Raw genomic sequence first — 21,075 nt, 5'->3', positions numbered from 1 at the left:
TCCTGAGTAGCCCCCACCCGGAGATCTGAATGGGGGACTATTTTACCTCCGGAATATTTTACCCAAGAGGATGCCATCATCACTTAACCATACAGTGAAGCTACATGAACTCGGGAAAAATTACAGCTGTAGTTTCCCCTTGCTTTCAGCCGTTCGCAGTACCAGCACAGCAAGACCGTTTGGTTAATGTTAAAAGGCCATATCAGTCAATCATCCCAACTGTTGTCCCTGCAACTACCGAAAAGGCTGCTGCTCCTCTTCAGGAACCACACATTTGTGAGGCCTCTCATCAGATACCCCTCCGTTGCACCTACAGTATGGCTATCTGTATCGCAGAGGCACGCAAGCCTCCCCACCAAGGGGGGGAGGGGGGGGGGATGAAAGTACATTAAAGTGCCAAAGAAACTGGTATAGGCATGCGTATTGAAATACGGAGGTACGTAAACAGGCAGAATACAGCGCTGCAGTTGGCAACACCTAAATATGACAATTGTCTGGCACAGTTGTTAGATCGATTACTGCTGCTACAATGACAGGTTATCAAGATTTAAGTGAGTTTGAACGTGGCGTTACAGTCAGCGCACGAGCAATGGGACATAGCATCTCCGAGGTAGTGATGAAGTGGGGATTTTCCCAGATGACCATTTCATGAGTGTATCATGAATATCAGGAATACGGTAAAACATCAAATCTCTGACATCACTGCAGCTGAAAAAAGATCCTGCAAGAATGGAACCAACGATGACCGAAGAATTGTTCAGCATGACAGAAGTGCAACCCTTCCACAAATTGCTGCTGATTTCAATGCTGGGCCATCAACAAGTGTCAGCATGTAAACAATTCAATGAAACACTGTCGATATGGGCTTTCGGAGCCAAGGGCCCACTCTTGTACTCTTGATGACTGCATGCAGGGTGTATACGTGGCCGAGAAAAAAAAAATTCCCGGATTTTTCCTGGATTTCCCTGTTAAAAATACACTTTCTCCCGGATGAAAATACACTTTTTCCTTGTTACGTAACAGTATATTTTTCCTCGAAACTGTAAAACTTATCAATCCTTTCAATGGTTGTGGTTTTATACACCGGCGTAGAATTTCCCGGCACTTTAGAAAACGAAACTCAGGGAACAAACACGTTTCGGAAAGATGTCTGATGTGCAGCAACATGTACACTGTATATTTTCGTATTACGGTAGTATAAATTCGAATTCCACCAAACACCGCATGTTACTTTCTGAAGGATTGAAATCGAGATTATGATGCACTTTTGTAAGCCAGTCGTAGCTCATGCCAAGCGATCTCGGCAGCCGATGACAGCGGATATTCATAGCATAGGACCCGTGATGTAGTCACAGTCAACAGCAACATCATTGTTAAGCAGCACGAACACACAAATAGGAAAAAGTAATGGTTTAAATTAATATACATAGTGTTGCTACAAGAAAAGAAAAGCTTTCACATATAATATTGGTCTCTAAGATTAATAAGCTGCAAGCGAAGCTAAGCTTTCACACATAATGTTGATCTTTTTTGTGCGCGTTACACTTTAAGATACATCACACAGATGTGCCAGTAAAATTTTTAACAACGACATAAATGTCTGATCTTCTGGGCTCGACAATATTCTAAATGGTCATCCTCAAAGATTTGATTTTTGAATGAGAGTCAAACGCTCTGTGATTTAAGAAATACATCGGACATTCGCGCACAGAGTTCATATTGTGTAAACGTAAATTTACTTTACTTGAATGTAATGCTTTTCAAACAACCAATCGGAATATTTTCCCGCAATCTGTTAGAAATTGATTCGTTTCAGCAGTTGCGCCAGATAACAGGCGTCGCCGTGCTTGGGCAGCCACGATGACGCAGGAAGTCTGTATATTCGTACGTGTAAAACATTAAAAGATCTTACATTATGTCATAAAAGAAACAAGACATTAGAGGATACTCCAAGAGCATGGGAATTTTGTGAAACATACTAAAATGCATAATTCGGCTTAAAGTGCACATTCGTATGTCCAGATTCAGATGTAAATTTTCTTGGAGTACCAGTAGCATATTATCTCATGTTTGGTTGTTTATTATGGCATAATCCCACACGTGCTAGAAGATGAAAATGTGAACTTTAAATGCAGCGAACAGTTGAAACTAGCCAATAGTGTGGATTTAAACACTTCGTTTCAAATAAAATGACTGTCTCAGCAGAAAAGATTAATAAAAGTCAAATTTCTTTAACAAACCGTAAAAATAACTTCATTGTTCTGCAAAGCGATTACCGCTTGACTGTCAGAAAGGCGGACAAAAATGAAATCTGAAACTAACAACATATTTTAGCCTCGTGTAATTATGTGAATGTATTTTAATTCACTTGATAGCTCCCGGCCACAGAAATCCGTTTTGTTTTCATTTGGCGTGAGAGCAATAAACGAAGAGGAAACAGCAAAACCACTTAACGTAAACACGGATCACGTGGAGACTACCACCTCCCCACTACAGCTCAGACTGCTCTGTGCATCAGGTCCGGATCTACAATATTTCCGAACCGCGACAATATTAGATAGTGGCGCTCCACCTCCCTCGAGCGTTTGAGGCACGACGCCAAAAATTTAAAAAATCGACTTTTAAAAAAATATCTTTATTTTGTAGTGCACGCTTTCTGAAGAGTCTGATACATAAGACATGTTAGAGGGAACATAAGACATGTTAGAGGGAAAATAAGACATGTTATTTAGTCTGTGTGCCGAAGTGCAGTGCCACGCTTCTTCACACAGCATTCTTCCATCACATGTCTCTGTATTTCGCTCTTTGGAATTCAAACGTGTAATATTTTGTAATGGGTGCCATCAAACCATATTCAGGCCAGTGGAAATTAAAATGTCCTGTGGTGCATCTCCTGCTTCCAGTCGGCCGGTTTGACATCCTGCCCCTCTTTAAAAAATCTCGCAGTTAATACGGGATGGGATTATTTGTAACCGGCAGAACAAGAACTCTTCAGGAAATTTGTAGTCTTTACTGCCTATTAGCTAATAACTTGCTGTTTTGTGTGACATAATACACTATGCATGCATTCAAAAATCAACTTACGATTCATTCAGAAATCAACTTAGAATTTGACGGACGTCGCAAGACACCCATTTCAGTTCGCCCTTGATTCATTAACTCAGTTTTTTTTTTATTACAGAAGGCAGCTAACCCTCTAACCGAACAGCTGCCGTGCTGGCTACAATATAAGAGAAGAAAGACGTGCATTAATCTGAACAGACCAACGTGCGCTGGATGCTAGGTGCTTTGTGAAACAAGGTCTTTTTTCTTCAATAATATGAATTTGGCGCCCCGCCCCCCTCCCCCTGTAACTGCAGATATCCCGGTTTCTCCCCGCCCCCTAGTTCCAGGCCTGTTGCGCATACGTGGATCTGGCAGCTTAGGCGCACCAGTAAAATTTTTCCGGATAGCATCTGGCTGCTGGCTGCTTGCTGCTATTACTTATATAGCTAACTGCCACATTTCTGTAGCCAGAAGCGGGCGAAGATACAACTCATACGCGACTCAACTGCACATGCGCATAAGCTCACTTGCAACTGCTCAAACGAATTTAATGTAAACAGTTGTGACATCACGCCCATCGGAGACAATTTGTTGTTATGAAACATTGCATAGTCTTCCTAAAGCATTTGACACATTTTGCTGTTGGCAAACACTTGTATGAGCACTGTGTTTTGTTCTTGTGCATGGTGCATTTCCTTTCCAACTTAAGTTTTTTTTTTTCCCTGCAGTAATGAGATACAGTAATATTCTTTCTTAGAGTATTAGTTCTTACCAGTCACAGTTACAAAAACTAAACTGAAAACTAAAACAATGAAAAATTCCCGTAATTCTAAAAAATTCCCGGGTTTTTCCCGGATCTCCCGGTTGTCCCGGGTCGTATACACCCTGTGCATGACACAAAGCTTTACGCCTGGTCTAGGCCCATCAACACTGACATTGGACTGGTGATGACTGGAAACACGTTGCCCGGTTGGACGAGTCTCATTTCATATTGTATCAAGCAGACAGACGTGTACAGGTAGGGAGACAACCTCATGAATCCCTGGACCCTGCATGTCAGCGAGGGACTGTTCAAGCTGGAGGATGCTCTGTAATGGTGTGGGGCATGTGCAGCTGGGGTGATATGATTGGTTGGTTTAAAAGAGGGGGAAGAGACCAAATTACGAGGTCATCGGTCCCTTGTTCCTAATAAAACAATGCCACAAGTGTGAGAGTAAAACAGATGAGACATGTAACACAAAATGGAAAGAAAGGAAAAACCACAAGAATGAAGAAAAGGCAACCAACACTAAATGGAGCAAAAGAGGACAAGAAAACAACAGAGAGACGCTAGAAACAGAAGAGAGTAAAACAAGAAAGCTGATTACAGTGGCTGGCTGACTACAAGAATAAAAAGGAAAAGCCAGCCACTCGGCAACACATTAAAACCTCCACCCTAAAAGCAGTAGGGTGGAAGACACAGAGGGACAAAGGACATGCGCTAAAACTTAGATCAAATGATAAAAAACACCCTCACGAATAAAATGTAAAACTAAATCAGCCAATGAGGCGTTGTCAGATAAAATGAGCGGCAACGAGTCCAGTAACCCAAGAATTCGTCGCTGGGCAGTCAAAGTAGGACAGTGCACCAGAATATGGGCCACTGTCAACCAGGTGCCGCACCGACGCTGAGGTGGCTCTTCACGGCACAAGAGGTAACAGTGGGTCGGCCAAGTGTGGCCAATGTGGAGCTGGCAGAGGACAACTGATTCCCTGCGAGAGACCAGCATGGAAGACTTACACACATTCATCGTCTTCCTTAATGACAGGCAGTTAGTTGTGCATACTGTTATGCCATTCCGTCTCCCAAAGCCAAAAAACCCTGCGGTGTAAGTCAGAACACAGGTCAGGTTCAGAGATGCCCATCTTCAGAAGCAGTTTCCACGTAGCCTGTTTCGCCACCCTGTCGGCAAGTTCGTTGCCTGGGATGCCATCGTAGCCCTGGGGTCCACACAAACACCACTGAACGACGGGACTGGTCCAGGGCATAGATGGACCCCTGGATGGACGCTACCAAAGGATGGCGAGGGTAGCATTGGTCCATAGCCTGTAGGCTGTTCAAGGAGTCAGTACACAGAAGAAACGATTCTTTGGGGCATGAACGGATATACGGAAGTACACGAGATAGGGCCACCACCTCTGCAGTGAATACACTGCAACCACTGGGCAAGGAATGCTGTTCAATATGGCCTCTGTGGACAAAGGTGAATCCAATATGACCATCATCTATCGAGCCATCGGTGTAAACCACTTCAGAGCCCTGGAACACTTCAAGAATCGAGAGGAAGTGACAGCGGAGAGCCACAGGGTTAACGGAGTCCTTAGGGCCATGTGAAAGGTCCAGGCAAAGCTTTGGCAAAGCTTCACCATGGAGGCATACATGAATGGACCTCGAGGAGAGGTGGTGAAGGGAAGGACTCCAGTTCATACAGATGCAATTGCATGTGAACCACAATCGTTAGCCCTGACCTGGGCTGCCTATGCGGGAGGTGAACTGTCGTGGTTGGGAAAAGAAGAATGTAATTAGGATGTTCAGTAGAGCTATGAATGTGTGTAATGTAACTGGCGAGCAGTTCTGCCTGTCTAATCTTCAATAGAAGAACTCCAGCCTCCACCAGTATGCCTGTCACCGAACTCGTCCTAAAAGCTCATGTCGCTAGTCTAACTCCGCAATGGTGCAATGGGTTGAGTAAACGCAATGCTGAGGGCATCGCCGAACCATAAATCACATTCCCATAGTCAAGGTGGGACTGAACAAGGACTCTGTAGAGCTGCAGCAGCGTGGAGCGATCTGCACCGCAGCTGGTGTTGCTCAGGCAATGGAGCACATTGAGGTGCTGCCAAAACTTTCGTTTAAGCTGACGAAGATGAGGAAGCCAAGTCAAACGTGTGTAAAAAACCAGACCTAAGAATCAATATGTCTCCACTACAGTGAGTGGATCAACATTAAGGTAAAATGCTGGTTCCAGATGAACGGTATGACACCGACAGAAATGCACGACACACGTCTTCGTGGCAGAAAACATTGGCTAGAGCCCATGACTGCACCTTGTGGATGGATCCCTGTAGGCGACGCTCAGCAACACCAGTACTTGAGCAGCAGCACAAAATTCAGAAGTCGCCTGCATACACAGAAAGTGAGACGGAGGGTCTGACAGCTGCTGCTAGACCATTAATGGTCACTAAAAATAGAGGGACACTCAATACAGAGCCCTGTGGGACCCCATTCTCCTGGATATGGATGGAACTATGGGAGGCACCAACTTGGACACAGAATGTACGGAGCGACAGGAAACTTCAGATAAAAATTGGGCGCAGGTCCCGGAGACCTCACGCATACAATGTGGCAAGGATATGATGTTGCAAGATCGTGTCATACGCTTTTCGTAAATCAAAAAGACGGCAACCAGGTTTTGGTGTCTGGAAAAGGTTGTTTGGATGGCAGACTTACAGGACACAAACTTATCAGTGGTGGAGCGACCCTGGCGGAAGCCGCACAGACATGGAGCCAGTAGGCCACGTGACTCCAGAAGCCAACCCAACTGCTGACACACTATACGTTCCAGCAGCTTACGAAGAACGTTGGTGAGGCTGATGGGCCGATAGCTATCCACATCAAGCGGGTTTTTACCTGATTTGAGCAGCAGAATGATGGTGCTCTCCTGCCACTGCGACGGAAAGATGCCATCGCACCAGATCTGGTTGAAGATGACGAGGATATGTCGCTTGTAGTCAGTCAGAAGAGAGATGTTTAATCATCTGGCTGTGGATCCGATCAGGCCCAGGAGCTGTGTCGGGGCAATGTGCAAGGGCAGCGATGAGCTCCCACTCTGTAAATGGGGCATTATAGGATTCACTGTGGCATGTAGTGAATGAGAGGACTTTCCCTTCCAGCCGCCATTTGAGAGTTCAAAAGGCTGGGGAGTAATTCTCCGATGCAGAGACTTGAACAAAGTGCTTGGCAATTGCGTTTGCATCGGTAGATGACATGCCATTTATGTTAACATTGGGAACATCTGGTAGGGTCTGGTACCAGAAAACACGTTTGATCTTGCCCCAGACTTGGGAAGGTGACGTATGCCACCCAATGGTCAAGACGTATCTTTCCCAACATTCTTGCTTCCGTCGTTTGATAAGTTGGCGAAGGCAAGCATGGAGCCATTTAAAGGCTATGAGGTGCTCCAGGGAAGGATGCCACTTATGTCGCTGTAGAGCTTGCCAACACTCCTTAATTGTTTCAGCGTGTTCCGGCGACCACCAAGGGACTGCCTTACGTCTCGGGCATCCTAAAGAGCGAGGGATGCGTTTTCTGCCGAAGAAACAATTGTAGTCGCCTGCTCAACCATTACATCAATGTTACTGTGTGGGGGAGATTCAATGGTGACAGCAGAGGTGAAAGTTTCCCAGTCTGCCTTGTTTAAAGCCCATCTGGGCAAGTGTCCGTGGGCCTGACGCTGGGGCAGTGACAGGAAGATGGGGAAGTGGTCACTACCACACAAGTCATCATGTGCTCTCCAGTGGATAGATGGGAGAAGTCCTGGGTGCAAATTGATAAATCAATGGCCGAGTAACTAACATGAGCCACACTGTAATGTGTGGCGGCCCTAGTATTTAAGAGGCAGAGGTCGAACCAAGACAGTAAAGTTTTGACATCTCTGCCTCGGCCAGTAAAGCACAGTGCCACCCCACACGGTGTTAAAGTCTCCCAAAAGTAGGAAAGGTTTAGGGTGTTGATCAATCAGTGCAGCTAACACATTCAGGGGTACTGCACCATCTGGAGGAAGATATACATTGCGGACAGTTATTTCCTGTGTCATCCTTATTCTGACAGCCACAGCTTCAAAATGGATTTGAAGAGGCACAGTGTCACTACAGACTGAGTTTAGGACATAAACGCAAACTCCACCTGACACTCGATTATAGTCGCTACGGTCCCTGTAATATCCCTTATAGCTGTGGAGGGCAGGGGTCTGCATTGCCAGGAACCAGGTTTCCTGGAGGGCAATGCAGATAGTAAGTGTAAAGTTTAACAGTTGCTGTAGCTCAGCCAGGTGGTGGAAAGAACCATCACAATTCCACTAGAGGATGACGTCATCGTGAGACTGGGAAGACATGGAACATTGAATGAGGCAGTTTACACCACAGAGTCACCTGTTCCCACTGACTTATTGCCTGAGCAGTCTATATCCATTGTGTCTGAGGGTCTGGCGAGATCTAGGTCCTCAGCCGATGCCAGACTCTCCACCCCATCCTCAGATGCAGAGCTTGTAGGTAGCGGTGGTGTGGTTGCCACCGCATTTCTTTGGTCTTAGGGGTCTTCTTTTTGGATTTCTCTCGCTGCTCCTTGGGATTCCCTGGCTGGGCGGACTTCACTGGATCCGTCTCTGGGATTGAGGATGAGCGTGAAGCCCTACGACCAGCTGCTTTTGGGCTCTTCAGCCACTGGCAGGTGTCATCTCTCTCACTAGCAGAAACGTGTGAAGAGAGTGACCCAAGGGACCCCTTCCTAGTGACAGAAGCCAAAGAAGACTTACGCTTCTCCAGATTAGAAGGGGGGACGGACGTCCCCGATGATTGGGGGGGGTTTGCTCCCGAAGTAGGTGGTGCAGGAGCAACAGGGAGGGAAATGCCCCCTATGATCAAGGGGCCAGGTGTAGTCTTCCGGCTCTGAGAGGTGACTGGGGTTGGCAGAGCTGGCAGTGTCAGAACTGTTCTAGCAGTGGTGTAAGACGATGTCATACGTACAGGATGCAGGTGTTCAAATTTTCTCTTAGCCTCAGTGTAGGTCAGTCGGTCCAGGGTCTTGTACTCCATGATTTTTCTTTCTTTCTGGAGAATCCTAGTCTGGCGAGCAAGGCGAATGGTGCTCTCTGCAGTTGACACAGATGGGAGGCGGGGCACATGGAGTATTGGGATGTGATGGGTGTCCACAATCTTGACATGTGATGCTGGAAGTACAGTGGGAAGACATATGGCTGAACTTCCAGCACTTAAAGCACTACATCGGGGGAGGCATATAGGGTTTTACAACACACCAGTTGACATCACCTTGACCTTCTCGGGCAATGCATCACCCTCGAAGGCCAAGATGAAGGCACTGGTGGCAACCTGATTATCCCTCGGACCCCGGTGGGCACTCAGGACGAAATGTACACCTCGCCTCTCTAAACTGGCGCACAGCTCATTGTCAGACTGCAAAAGAAGGTCGCTGTGAAATATGATACCCTGGACCATATTTAAGCCCTTATGGGGCGTGTAGATTACAGAAACATCCCCCAGCTTGTCACAAGCAATTAACACCCGTGACTGGGCAGAGGATGCTATTTTGATCAAGACTGACCCAGATTTCATTTTGGACAAGCCCTTCACCTCCCCAAACTTGTCCTCTAAATGCTCAACAGAAAACTGAGGCTTCATTGCCATGAAAGATTCACCATCTGCTGCCATCCTTAACCTGACGTTCCTCCCATGGTGTGGCCAAGGAGGTGAACGGTTTAGGGTTATAGTTCTGTGTGTTGAATTGAGCTTGTGAATGCTTAGAGACTGCTGGTGTTTCACCACCAGCAAGAGATGATGGACTACACTTCATCGCGTGTCATCTGCCCTGATGTCACCCACTCCGACCAGGGGCCGTCCCCAGGGGCACCATCCAGCCGCAGCAAAGGCCACCTGTTTGGAGTCCCGATGCCCCAGGGGGATGGGCATCTACCCCTTGGCATACATGGGGAGTTAATGGCACAGGCATCAGCAGAGCGATCCCTGTGTGGTCAGGGGGCTACAACCAACACAGTACACGGTGGCCCCACCACAACGGACTGGCTAATGTGCTGGATATCAGGTGCAAAGAAGTCCATTGTCATTGTCGACGCAGGAAGTGCCACTGCATAGTGCATGGTGGAAAACACACCCAGGAAGGTGCCCTTGCCCAAGAGATGGAGAATGAGTGGGGACTGAAATGCGACGATGAGAAAGTGGGCTAAAGATCTCAATGCATGATGGACACCCTTCCCCAATTGGCTAGCTCTTCAGGAATATTTTGAAGAATGGAGGTCAAACCCTACAGAGGACCATCACGTAAAGGCCGAAAAGTGTGAAACTCCTTTCAGTCACCTCTTACGACAGGCAAGAATACCTCGGGCCTATTCTTACCCCCAGACCCGCAGGGGGTAGGAGTGATATGGACCCTCTGGTATGTCCAAATATGACTCTGATAGGTGACACGTACATACACGCACTGTTTGATCACCTGCATCCATTCATGGCCATTGTGCATTCCTAAAGGACTTGGGCAATTCCAGCAGGACCATGTGACACCCCACACATCCAGAATTGCTACAGAGTGGCTCCAGGAACACTCTTCTGAGTTTAAACAGTTCCGATGGCGGATTTGTGGACAGTCCTGCAGGATTCAGGGTGTCAATTCCCTGAATGACGTACTTCAGACATTAGTCAGGTCCATGCCATGTCATGTTGGGGCACTTCTGTGTGCACGCGAGGCCCCTACATGATATTAGACAGATGTACCAGTTTCTTTGGCTCTTCAGTGTATATTGTATAGGCCCTTCAAAACTGTATTATGTTTGAACATGTAGCCACGTAATACGTATTTTATAAACTCTATATTTGGCAGTTCATTGATTAATTCAGAAGAATAAACTGGACGCTGTCTTGATGTAAAAATTTGGATACGGCAAGAGATTATTTGATGGAAAATGAATGTTTTGTTGTTGCTTTTGTTATTACAAATTGTACACTTATAATAAGAGAGTTTAATTATCAGATACTTGATACACATTGCCAAGAACTTTTATTTCTTTCTCTTTCATTCTTTTAGATACATGTTTATCCCCTTGCATCCCCCTGCTACCTTTTCCCTTTACCTTCCAACAAGTTTTTCATTTCTCTTTATTTTTAAGCTTTTAACATAATGTCATCTTCTTCTTTATTTACATGTTTATTTTTTCTGTTGGCCAGTTTCATTATACATTTTGTATCTATATCATTAGTTAACAATGCAGCTCTTCAAAAACTGCTAAAAGTTTCTTATTACTTTCTTACTTAATCTCTCTCTCACATCACATGAAAACATCTGATATCAAGATAAGTTGTTTAATTCTGAATTGGTAACCTTCATGATCCAACAATATTTCATTATTAAGTGAAGATCATAAACAACAATGGGATTTTAAAAGACTAATGTCTTGTTTTTGTAAAAATGAACAAATAACCTTATGATCAAAAAATACGAATAGAATTTTACCTGACCCTTGACACGTAAGCATGGCTTCAGTACCAGAGGTACACCACGTGTCTTCACATCATCAGCAGTTGTAGCTGCACATAAATTAGTGTTGTTCAGCCTCATCTGCAAAATTAAAGGCATTACACACAGTTAACATAAAGTATTTTCAAAGAAAACAAAAAGTGTATCAAAAGATGAAGGAATTTCTTTTGCAGGTGCATGTCAACCATATTGGCCCAACATAAAAAACAATCATTCTCAAGGATTTCACTTCGACAAGGAACATGAAAAGTTAGGGGGGAAGAACCAGAAAACAACATGGTGGAAATATGAGCTGTCTGCCATAATAATAATTGATTGTTTCTTAACTTTAAAATGAGGTCACAAGAATGAACACAGAACACCAAGTAGGGCTTGAGGAAGACACGAACACTTCCATGGTCACACTTTTGTAGCTGGAAAGTCCACTGCAGAAAAGCATTTTCATCAAATATTCAAATGTTAAAGAAACATGTTTTTAAAATTCATTATTTACAGATGAATTATAAAAACAAGCACATTGGGTCACATTGCTGAAAATTCTTATGCGCATGTCTTAGCATTTAGAATGTCCAAGGAAAAGGAATGGTCCAATCTAATGCGTTGAAACTTTCTGTGAACTGTTTGCACAGCAGGAATACAATCAATCAAATGTACTGTCAAAATTACAGCTGCTAAGACATACTGGTAGTATTTCTTCAAAATGTTGGCAACATCACTGCCCACCACGCAGCACAAGTAATGCGCACCACTAGTGAAGCCAGAGCAGACTGCGCATGCACAACATGGCTGGTGCACTGCCTTGGCTGATGGTGCATCATTAGCATTTAGAATGTCCAAGGAAAAGGAATGGTCCAATCTAATGCGTTGAAACTTTCTGTGAACTGTTTGCACAGCAGGAATACAATCAATCAAATGTACTGTCAAAATTACAGCTGCTAAGACATACTGGTAGTATTTCTTCAAAATGTTGGCAACATCACTGCCCACCACGCAGCACAAGTAATGCGCACCACTAGTGAAGCCAGAGCAGACTGCGCATGCACAACATGGCTGGTGCACTGCCTTGGCTGATGGTACATCATTAAGCACATAATAAGACACAGTACGATCATAATTTGTCACATGAGCTCAGTTTCTGTTGGCAGTTTCTCTGACACGATTACGTTTGCTTGAATTTGTAATTCATTTGGTATCCAGAAATAACAGGAATTAGCCATTTCCTTCTGGAGGTCTGAGGTTCAAGTTACCACCATGGATGTGTGCAGCAGCTTTCATCATGTACTACAAATGGACACAAGGCACTATGTATTCATAACCTCCTCTACTGATCCTACACATTAAAAGTATTGTAGCACAAAAGCGTACGCATCTGGCATGTGTAAGGGTGAGTCAAATATAAATGAGATACTTAACCCAAAGAGGGCAACAGTGTTATGTGACAATTCCAGCCCGTCAGTATTGCATAAGGAGGTGAGGAATGCAGGAATCGGCTGAGCAGGGCTGCTTGCTTCCATCATTAGTCACTATTATAATGTCTGAGCGAGAGGTACTGGTATCCATTGTGTAGTGCAATAGTATAAAGTTTCTTGCTTGGGAATGAGTGAAACCATGGGAAATCCTCAGAAGATTGACTGAACAATTCAAGGAAGATATACTTTCAAGATCTCTAGTGTTTGTTTGGCACATGCAATTTGTGGAGGGTGAGCACACTGAGAATGAGGGCCACAATCGCCGACTTCTCACCAGCTTCACAGACGAGAGCACCTTCTTACATGTGACAGCCATCTGAGGTGGTTGAGATTGCAGATGAGATGGGGTAACTTATGGTAGCACTTTTATCATTATAAGAGATGAGTACAAAAAGTGAGTGATAGGTGGGTTCCTTGCCTTTTGACAACTCATCAAAAACTGAACAATTTTCAGGTGTGTGAAAGTCTCTTGGCTAAATTTCAGGATAAAAACTTGTTCCTAACACACATTATCACCCATGATGAAATGTTGATGCATCATAAAACTTTAAATCGAAAGAAGTAGCCAAGGAGTGGAGAATGAAGAGGGTACCCAGACTGGTGAAAGACAAATGAGAGTTGTCAGCTGGCAAGGTCGTGGTAACTGTGACTGGTGTGGCTTGTTGCAAATTAACTTTTTGCACAGACATTGGACATTAAATACTGTATACTATTGCAAAGTTTCAAGTGAGGTTAAATAGGTATGTCATCACAAATGGTGTGGTTTACCAATGAGTTCTTCTGCAAGATGGTGTGTATCCACATACACCAATCCTGACCAAACAAAAACTGGAGCAACTCAACTGGAAAATGTGCCTAATCCCTGTAACTTTCAAGTCTGTGGTCCACTCAGAGCAGTTCTGGGGATCAAAGGTTCAATAATGATGCTGGTGTTGAGGCCTATGCGTGCAATTGGCTTCAGACATGACCAACTTCATCTCATGAAAACAGGATATCAAACTTACTTACTCGCAGGCTAAAGTGTGTTTTGAAAGCACAGGGCTATTTAGAAAAATGACCTGCAGTTCTCCTTTTTATTGTGAAATTAAAAAAAATTAAAAAGCCTCATTAATTCATATTTGAAACAACCCTGTACATTTGTTGAACCCAGCATTTACTTCCCCTCATTATTTCAAATTTTCATGTCCTTTTCAACTGCACAAATAGTCTGTTTATAAATCCTTCCATCAAGAATACACAAGCAGGTCACACCTGTAGTTGTGCGAAATATGCACAAGTAGCAAAACCAGTTTCAGCCTTAAGCTTCAAAAACTAAACACAGCAGGGAGGAGACCATCTCATGTAAGGCTGCACAACATACTCAAACAGTTCACTGTTTCTCCACCCTGACAACAATTTCAGTGTACTTTAATTAAGGCAGTTCTTTCATAGGACATAAATGTAGCCGTTTCTGGACCCTATGAACTGCTCCACATGGAACAAGCATAAACCTCCACTTGATTCAACACTTACTGTCTGCTTATTCTAGTCATTGTGCAGTACTGATCTGCACTATTATTTGACTTGAGTACCATATAGCTAACCAATGGCCTTTACTATTACCCAGATGGCCACAACTCAGCCACTATTTTTAGCTCATAAAAGGTCTTGTGAAAGCAATCTGAAGACTATTTGGAACACTGGTGGTGTTATAAATATTCTCCAATGTGGAAGTTTCAATTTGTATAGAGCTGATGTGGCGATGTACGAGATGCTGATATATGATGATGCTGACGGCAGTGAACAGAAGTAAGACTCAATACAGCGAGTCATTTCAAGGAATCATAAATATGTCAAGGAGACACACACATATGAGTGCAACTTTGTATTTAAAAATATAAACACAGAAGGGAAAACAAACCACTCTGCAGGAAAATTATTATTTTATTTTTAAGTGCACTTACCAGAAACTGAGATGTATAATTGCGTGCTCGTGAGTGCCATGGTTGAAACTTTGCAAGCTGCTGCTGCTGCTGCTTTACTCTGCCTTTTGCCCATTTTGCTTTCAGTCTTGCATCATTATCCTCTGGTAGCCCCAGTTCAGGGTACACAGTATCCATGTACCATTTGAAGCTCTTGCAACCTAATCGCTGTCTTAATCGCTGTCTCTCGGATATATCACCAAATGATATATCTCTTGCATCTGGTCGGACTTTCAAGAAATAATCCTGCAGAGATAACCGAAACATCATTGTTACATAAACAACTAATAATTCAAGTGGCCATATAAAAATCCACTTTTGTTAAAGGATTCTTTAGGTCTGATAAAAGAGTTCTTTCTCATGAAGACTGAAAGAACAGAATAGCAACATAGAATAATTTTTAACCATATATCTATGACATCAATGTGCTACTGTTTCGAGAAAGTTATATAATTCAATGGCAGCATCATCAGAGACGGCCCAGCCTATTCATCATCGTGGTGCCTCCCCAAGTTATGCTGAAGTTAAGCTGACAAGCTCACTGAGCACTAATATTCAGAAATTTAATGGATTATTAATTTTGTTTTAGTACTTACACAAAAATATGTTTTGTAGAATTTTCATTTATCATATAACACTAAAACATATAATTAGTCATTCAACTGTAAAAATTACAACAATATTTATAGAAAATCTACTTTCCGAGCCTTCTAATTCAAAAAATTCTTGACAATGACACTAATTTAAATTAAACTGAAAGCAGATTCCACTTAAACATGGTAGTCAAAAGTATTTAGATGTGAATCAAAACAACATGATTGACAGCTGAGTGTAGCAGGAGAAATGGCAATTCGCAGTTTTGTATCATCAGCTGTGAAGTGCTGTACTAAGTATGTTCCTATTTAAAGCACATGCTGAGTTTGCTTTGCAGGATAATAATAGTCTTTTCCAGTGCTTGATATGTAAAAAAAAGAGGTTCTTGCAGTGACCTACTGGGTGCGGAGGGTGTGTTTTTGAAGTTTTGGCTTCTTAAAATGCCATTTTAATGCTTTTCTGCACATTTTAAAAGTGCGGATACAACATTTGTACTGGTAGAAATTAGAGTTCTATCACACCACATCTCAAAAAAACTGTGGCTCTCATTCTTTTTCAGCAGAGGTACCAATATGGAGCACCGTCAGGAATCGAGCACTGGTCGTATCACTTTCCTATGCAATTTCACCACTACCTTCACATATTCTGAAAAAGAATCATACTGCACAGAAAAATAAGGCATATAAAACAAAATCACAACAATAATGTTGAAGACAACAAATGTCATCCGCAGCTGACTGGTAACCAGCACCTGAGTAATAAGACAACTGTGGAAAAGACAGACGCTGTGACCAAACTCATGCTCTGATTAGTTGCTGCTACAGTAGCTGTTATTGTGATTCAAGTAGAGAAACCTGGTAATCACATAAAGCAAATCTGTTGCCCGCGTTTACATGTAAAATTAATGCATGTCATATAGTAGCTGTTATAACCTTTAATCACTACTAAAGTGCGTGGAGATACAAAAGTAGAAACACTAGCGGGTTACATGTTACTAACTCCGTATCTGTCATTCGACTGCCGGGCCGTGACATGCGGCCGGCGCCGTTCATAACCAGGTGGCGCTCCCGCGCTCGGCCGAGCTGCGGAGCGCCTCTATCGCCGTGTTCGCGTACTAATGTAGCGGCACTTTTGAATGTCGTGGCACTGTCACAACACTTTTCCCCACTTGAAAAAAAAAAAAACGCTCACTTTCGTGGAGACACGGACAGTGCGGAGACATCCATGGCCTCTTGGGAGGTCCCGAGAAGATCCCGCGGAGAAACACGATAGTATGGTCGAAAATGTCCAGGACGGAAGCTGGCGCGTGGAACGTGCCTCCTGGACGAGATGATGGGTGAAAACTCTGGAGCAGCATCCATAGGTGTCGTGGACCTGGGGGTGTGCTCCAGCGAGATGGGTCCCGGAGAAGGCGGCGTCGCGACTGGGGCCGGTTCCGGCGTACTCGGAAGCGGTAGCGACGGCGGCGGCAGCAACACGCCCGGAAGATCGGCAGCAGCGACAGGACTGGCTTCTCGGGCTGGTGGAGACGAAAAAAGGGGCGGTGGTACCGGCGTGGCCACCACTCGTGGGCGCATCTGGTCGTAATGGCGAACAACCATGCCGTCGTCCGTACGTATTTCACAAAGCCGGCGGCCGCGAAGAGCCTGGACCACCCCTGGAATCCATTTAGGGCGAGATCCATACCCCCGTGCCCACACGTCGGCGCCCACCTGGTATTTTCCCGCACTAGGGGACACAGTACAAGGCCTGACAGGGTGAAGCAGATGCAGTAGGGTGCGCGGTTGGCGGCCATGCAAGAGTTCAGCAGGGCTGCGATCACCCAGAGGCGTGAAGCGATAAGAACTCAGAAATTGCAACAGAGCGTCATCTGTGGAAAAATCACTAAGGAATTTTTTCATTTGGCTTTTGAAAGTGCGGACAAGGCGCTCGACCTCCCCATTCGATTGCGGATGGAAGGGCGGTGCTGTAACATGATGAATCCCTTGTCCAGTACAAAAATCACGGAAGGCCTGCGAAGAGAACTGAGGGCCATTGTCCGTGACAATCGTGGATGGAAGACCTTCTAGCGCAAAGATTTTTGACAAAGCCAGCGTCGTCGCCGCAGTGGTGGGCGACGGACAGCGAACAACAAACGGAAACTTCGAGAAGGCGTCAATCAACAGTAGCCAATAAGTGCTGAGGAAGGGGCCGGCAAAGTCAGCGTGCACCCGTTCCCACGGCTGCGCCGGATCAGGCCACGGAGAGGGCAGAGTACGAGGCGCAGCCAGTTGTTGAACACACTGATCACACGCAGCGACCATGTGGGCGATGTCCGAATCGATACCGGGCCAATAAACGTGCCTGCGGGCCAGGGACTTAGTCCGAGAAATCCCCCAATGGCCCCCATGCAATAGTTTGAGAACAGCTTTGCGAAGAGAGGCGGGCACCACAACCCGTGGAGATGCGCCATCCGTGGCCAGAAGAACAACACCCTCACGAACAGACAGACGAAGGCGCAAGGCATGGTAGTTGCGAAGGGGATCCGACGCCCGGCCCTTGGTCCTGTCCGGCCAACCACGCTGAACAAAACTGATCACCTGACGCAGGACCGGATCCCGCGCAGTAGCCGACGCGACCTGCGAACCTGTAAGTGGAAAACCCTCGACCGCACGACGTTCTTCCTCATCAATGTGGAAACAGAGGAGTTCATCGCGATCGAAAACCGGGTCGGGGCCCATCGGCAAACGCGACAACGCGTCAGCGTTGGCGTGCTGGGCCGTGGGGCGATAGTGAATCTCATAGTGAAAACGAGACAAGTGTAAGGCCCAACGTTGCAGGCGGTGAGCTGCCTTATCCGGAAGCGACGCCGAGGGGCTGAACAGAGAGACCAGCGGCTTGTGGTCGGTGATGAGGTGAAACTTAGAACCATACAAAAAAACGCTGAACTTTTTCAGAGCATAAATGATAGCGAGCGCCTCCTTCTTGGAAGCGTAGGCGATGGGTCGTTCCGACCCATCCTCATACCGATGGGCGAGCTTTGACCGTAGACGGCCGGGGTAGAGCGGTATTGGCCGCAACGTGCTGTCGTAGAGGGCGTATACCCTCACGGGACAAGTGGAAACCAAGATACACAATGGAGGGTTGGAAGAACTGAGACTTGTCCAGATTGCACTTCAACCCTGCTGAATGCAGAACCCGAAACAGTGAACGCAAATTGCGAAGGTGCTCCTCAGTGGAGGCCCCCGTGACAACAATGTCATCCAGGTAGTTGATGCAGCCGGGAACAGAAGCCGTGAGCTGTTCCAAAAACCGCTGAAAAATGGCCGGCGCGCTAGCGACGCCAAATGGTAACCGCTGGTACTGATACAACCCACAAGGAGTGTTGATGACGAGAAATTCCTTGGAAGATGCATCCAACGGCAACTGATGGTACGCCTCCGATAAGTCAAGTTTGGAAAAGAACTGGCCCCCAGCGAGCTTGGTAAATAACTCCTCAGGACGGGGAAGAGGATAAGTGTCAATGAGGCTTTGAGCGTTGACAGTGGCTTTAAAATCACCACACAATCGCAGACTCCCGTTTGGTTTAGAAACCACCACGATGGGCGATGCCCATTCGCTGGAGGTAACAGGAAGGAGAATCCCCGAAGCTGTTAACCTGTCTATCTCAGCTTTGACAGGCGCACGCAACGCCATTGGAATAGGGCGTGCCCGGAAAAACTTAGGGCGAGCCGTAGGTTGAAGAGTAATGTGGGCTTCAAACTCCTTGGCACGACCCAGACCAGCAGAGAACACGGACGAGAATTCAGAACACAAGCCATCCAGCTGTGGATACGGAATGTCCTCAGATATGAGGTGCATATCATCATCAATGGAAAACCCGAACAACTGGAAAGCATCATAACCGAACAGGTTTTCAGTGCCCGCATGATCCACCACATAAAACGTGAGGGGCCTAACAACAGACTTGTAGGCAGTGGAAGCATCAAACTGGCCAACAATAGGAATTTTCTGCTTATTATAAGTTCGTAGATTTCGCGTAACGGGAGACAAGGGAGGGGAGCCCAACTCCAAATACGTGCGAGAATTAATGAGAGTTACTGCAGAGCCAGTGTCCACTTGCATGCGAATGTCTTTATCCAGAACACGAACAGTAACAAACAACTTATTCGTTTGAGAAAGCACACAGTTAACATCCATGTCCGATGCCTCGTCCTCGTCGACAGGAACTTTAGGGGACTGACACACAGAAGCAATGTGGCCTCTTTTCCTACATGAATTACACGTGGCCCAACGTTTTGGACACGCGGCTCTATCATGCTGTACGAAACAACGTGGACAAGAAGGAAGGGCGGAACGAACCTGCTTCTGTGGTTGCTGTTTTCGCTGCGAGCGTGGCGGCCCAACGCGACGTTGTTGACGCGAGTGCACCGCCGCCACATCGTCGTTTCCCTGTGAAACAGGCACATTGTCTGCGTCGAAAGTGGTCTGGACAGCGCCTACATCACACCACGCGTCTATTTGCGCACCAGCAGCGTGAGACACTTCAAAGGATTGAGCGATGCTGAGAACTTCCAACAACGACGGGTTTGGCAATTGTAAGGCACGTTGCCGAACTTCTTTATCAGGAGCAAGCCGTAAAATAGCGTCCCGAACCATTGAATCAGCGTAAGACTCATGATGAGTGTCCGTGACAAACTGACATTTCCGACTCAGACCGTGGAGTTCCGCCGCCCAAGCCCGGTAAGATTGATGGGGCTGTTTACGACACCGGTAAAAAGCCACGCGGGCGGCAACGACATGGGTGTTTTTTCGGTAATAGTTAGACAATAAGTCACACATTTCTTGGAAGGACAGAGAGGCAGGTTCCCGCAGAGGGGCTAACTGAGATAGCAGCTGATAGATCCGTGGGGAAATCCAAGATAGAAATAACGACTTACACATAGGAGCGTCGACAACGCCGAAAGCCAAGAAGTGTTGCCGCAAACGCTTCTCATAATCCTCCCAGTCTTCAGCGGCCTCGTCATAAGGAGGGAACGGAGGCGGAGAAGAGGAAGACAGACGATGAGTAAGCGACGTCGACAACGCCTGAATAGCAGCCGTCAGCTGTGTTTGTTGTTCAATAAGCGCTTGCATAAGCTGTTCCATGTCTGCCCCGACACGAACACACAAGTCCACAACGCAGGAAAAAAAATATCCGACCTCGTCGCCAAAAAGTGTTATAACCTTTAATCACTACTAAAGTGCGTGGAGATACAAAAGTAGAAACACTAGCGGGTTACATGTTACTAACTCCGTATCTGTCATTCGACTGCCGGGCCGTGACATGCGGCCGGCGCCGTTCATAACCAGGTGGCGCTCCCGCGCTCGGCCGAGCTGCGGAGCGCCTCTATCGCCGTGTTCGCGTACTAACGTAGCGGCACTTTTGAATGTCGTGGCACTGTCACAACAGTAGCTATGAGTAAAAATTAATAATTAGCTTTGTGCTGTATTATGTTCACCCAACCCACTCCTACCTCACCCCCTCCCCCCCCCCCCCCCCCCCCCCGCCCCCCTCCCTCCGGCACAAAAATGGAGCCACTATAACAGCCACTCTAACAGCTATGTTCATGTAGAAGAAAAACAAGCATTAGCACTTACATGAGGCAGAAAAAAAAAAAAGGAGATCCATCATCTACAAGAAATTAAAAATTCCATAACACTC

The 21,075-nt window shown here is 45.8% G+C and overlaps 1 protein-coding gene across 1 annotated transcript in view; it reads right to left on the bottom strand.

Moving 5' to 3' along the window:
• Positions 1 to 21,075, bottom strand: part of LOC126416100 (polypeptide N-acetylgalactosaminyltransferase 35A) — a 162,173-nt gene that overhangs the window by 44,004 nt on the left and 97,094 nt on the right. The window contains exons 9-10 of the mRNA XM_050083599.1: positions 14,781 to 15,044; positions 11,345 to 11,449 (exon numbers count right to left, since the gene is read on the bottom strand). Of these exons, the coding sequence (XP_049939556.1) occupies positions 11,345 to 11,449; positions 14,781 to 15,044 (369 nt within the window). The remainder of the gene's footprint in view (positions 1 to 11,344; positions 11,450 to 14,780; positions 15,045 to 21,075) is intronic.

This window comes from Schistocerca serialis, chromosome 8 (genome assembly GCF_023864345.2).
Source record: "Schistocerca serialis cubense isolate TAMUIC-IGC-003099 chromosome 8, iqSchSeri2.2, whole genome shotgun sequence".
NCBI lineage: Eukaryota > Metazoa > Arthropoda > Insecta > Orthoptera > Acrididae > Schistocerca > Schistocerca serialis.
This window is presented reverse-complemented; position numbering and strand designations above follow the sequence as displayed.